At 40.4% G+C, this 1,554-nt stretch overlaps 1 protein-coding gene across 1 annotated transcript in view; it reads right to left on the bottom strand.

Moving 5' to 3' along the window:
- Nucleotides 1-49: 49 nt before the first annotated feature.
- The window catches only part of CSUI_007898 (uncharacterized protein), a 2,474-nt gene continuing 969 nt past the window's right edge, over nucleotides 50-1,554 (bottom strand). The window contains exons 3-5 of the mRNA XM_068068041.1: nucleotides 1,471-1,526; nucleotides 838-1,012; nucleotides 50-161 (exon numbers count right to left, since the gene is read on the bottom strand). Of these exons, the coding sequence (XP_067919983.1) occupies nucleotides 75-161; nucleotides 838-1,012; nucleotides 1,471-1,526 (318 nt within the window). The 3' untranslated portion in view covers nucleotides 50-74. The remainder of the gene's footprint in view (nucleotides 162-837; nucleotides 1,013-1,470; nucleotides 1,527-1,554) is intronic.

The raw sequence follows: 1,554 nt of genomic DNA, 5'->3' as shown, positions 1-1,554 counted from the left end.
AGATAGCTTCAAGATAGATAGATAGATCAAAAATAGATCGATTGAAGATAGATTAAAGACAGATGGGGTTTGATTTACCTGTGAGAGAGGAGTTGTATAAATTCGTCTTCTTCAAGCGTGCCACTTGCGTCTACGTCGAAGACTTTGAAAATGACGTCAACCTAAGAAAGACAAGAGAAACAAAATACTTCTCAGGTGCATATCTCACCCCACCTCTTCATGCACATACATAAAACTACCCACATATACATATATATATAGAGAGAGGGAGACAAAGATACATATACATATATAATGAATGTATCTATGTAGACATGCTGTATCTATATATATATATGTGCACATATAGTATATGTATTAATCATTAAGAGATATTCCCCAAGAGACCTCTTCGTCCTTGCAGGGTGAGAGAAACGGCAGAGGAAAGAGGAGATGAAGAAGAGGAAAAAGCTATCAACGAGAGCAAGACCTTCATGACACCGCCTGTCACCAGGTGTACATACACCAGAGAAATCCCAAGCCGGCATCTCCTAATCCAACTAAACTCCGGCACTTCTCTACAGTGAAGAATACACAAAGAAAGGAAGTTTTCTTCATGAAGACTAAAGGGGCACATCGACATGATCCAAAGAAGAATTCTCTGAAATAGAAGGATTTTCCTGCGAATAGTCTTTTGCACTTCATTCCATTCTAAGGACAGAGTCGCGTTGTATATGAGAGAGACGGAGAAAAGGCGGAATGAAGAAGAAGAAATAAGAAAGGAAGGAAAGAGAGAGAGAAAGCGACAAGAAGAAGAAGAAGAAAGGGGAAAGAGAACGGAGAAAAGGAAGAGCTTACGATAGGTTTGAAGTCGATACGTCGTGAGTTTTCTTTATTATCCGCATCGTCGATGCTAGCTAGCGCATGCAAGGCTGTCTCGAGCGTCTGCGGTGTCACGAGACATTCCTTTCGGTTGTCTGCGTCTTCAAGACTTGAGGCAAACTCTAAAGCAAAGCGAAGCTGATCTGGCTCTCTGCACATTCATTCCAAAGAAAGAAAGAAACTTAACGTTTCTCTTGATAGCTATGAAGCGGAGACTGCTTCTCGCTTTCTCAGGAACGAAAAAGACGCTATCTGCTTCAAGGGACTTCCTTCAGCTAGATGTGTAGACACGGAAATATGCATGCATGCATACATTCATACATACACATACGCAGACGTATAATTCATACTTACGTACATACACAGTTATAGATATGCATTTTCATACATGCATACATACACCTATACATATACACACATATTCATACATACATACACGAAAGAAAGAGAGAAAGAAAGGGGCCTGCAGTTATCCTCAATTTTCCCTTTCTCTCTAATCTATCCTCTGGAGAGAAAGATTGCTTTCTCCTTTCCCTCAACACGTGAGAAAGAATGAAAGAAAGAAAGAAAGAAAGAAAGAAAGAAAGAGACAAAGTTTGACCTCCCCACCTGCAGAATTTTTCGAACATCCAAATGGACTGTAGAGACACCCCATCAAGAGGAGGCTGAAAAGAAGAAGAGGGAGAGGAAGAA

The sequence above is a fragment of the Cystoisospora suis genome, assembly GCF_002600585.1.
Source record: "Cystoisospora suis strain Wien I chromosome Unknown contig_4277, whole genome shotgun sequence".
NCBI classification, from domain to species: Eukaryota; Apicomplexa; class Conoidasida; order Eucoccidiorida; family Sarcocystidae; genus Cystoisospora; species Cystoisospora suis.
The sequence above is the reverse complement of the archived record's forward strand: the minus strand, read 5'-3'. Positions and strand labels throughout refer to the sequence as shown.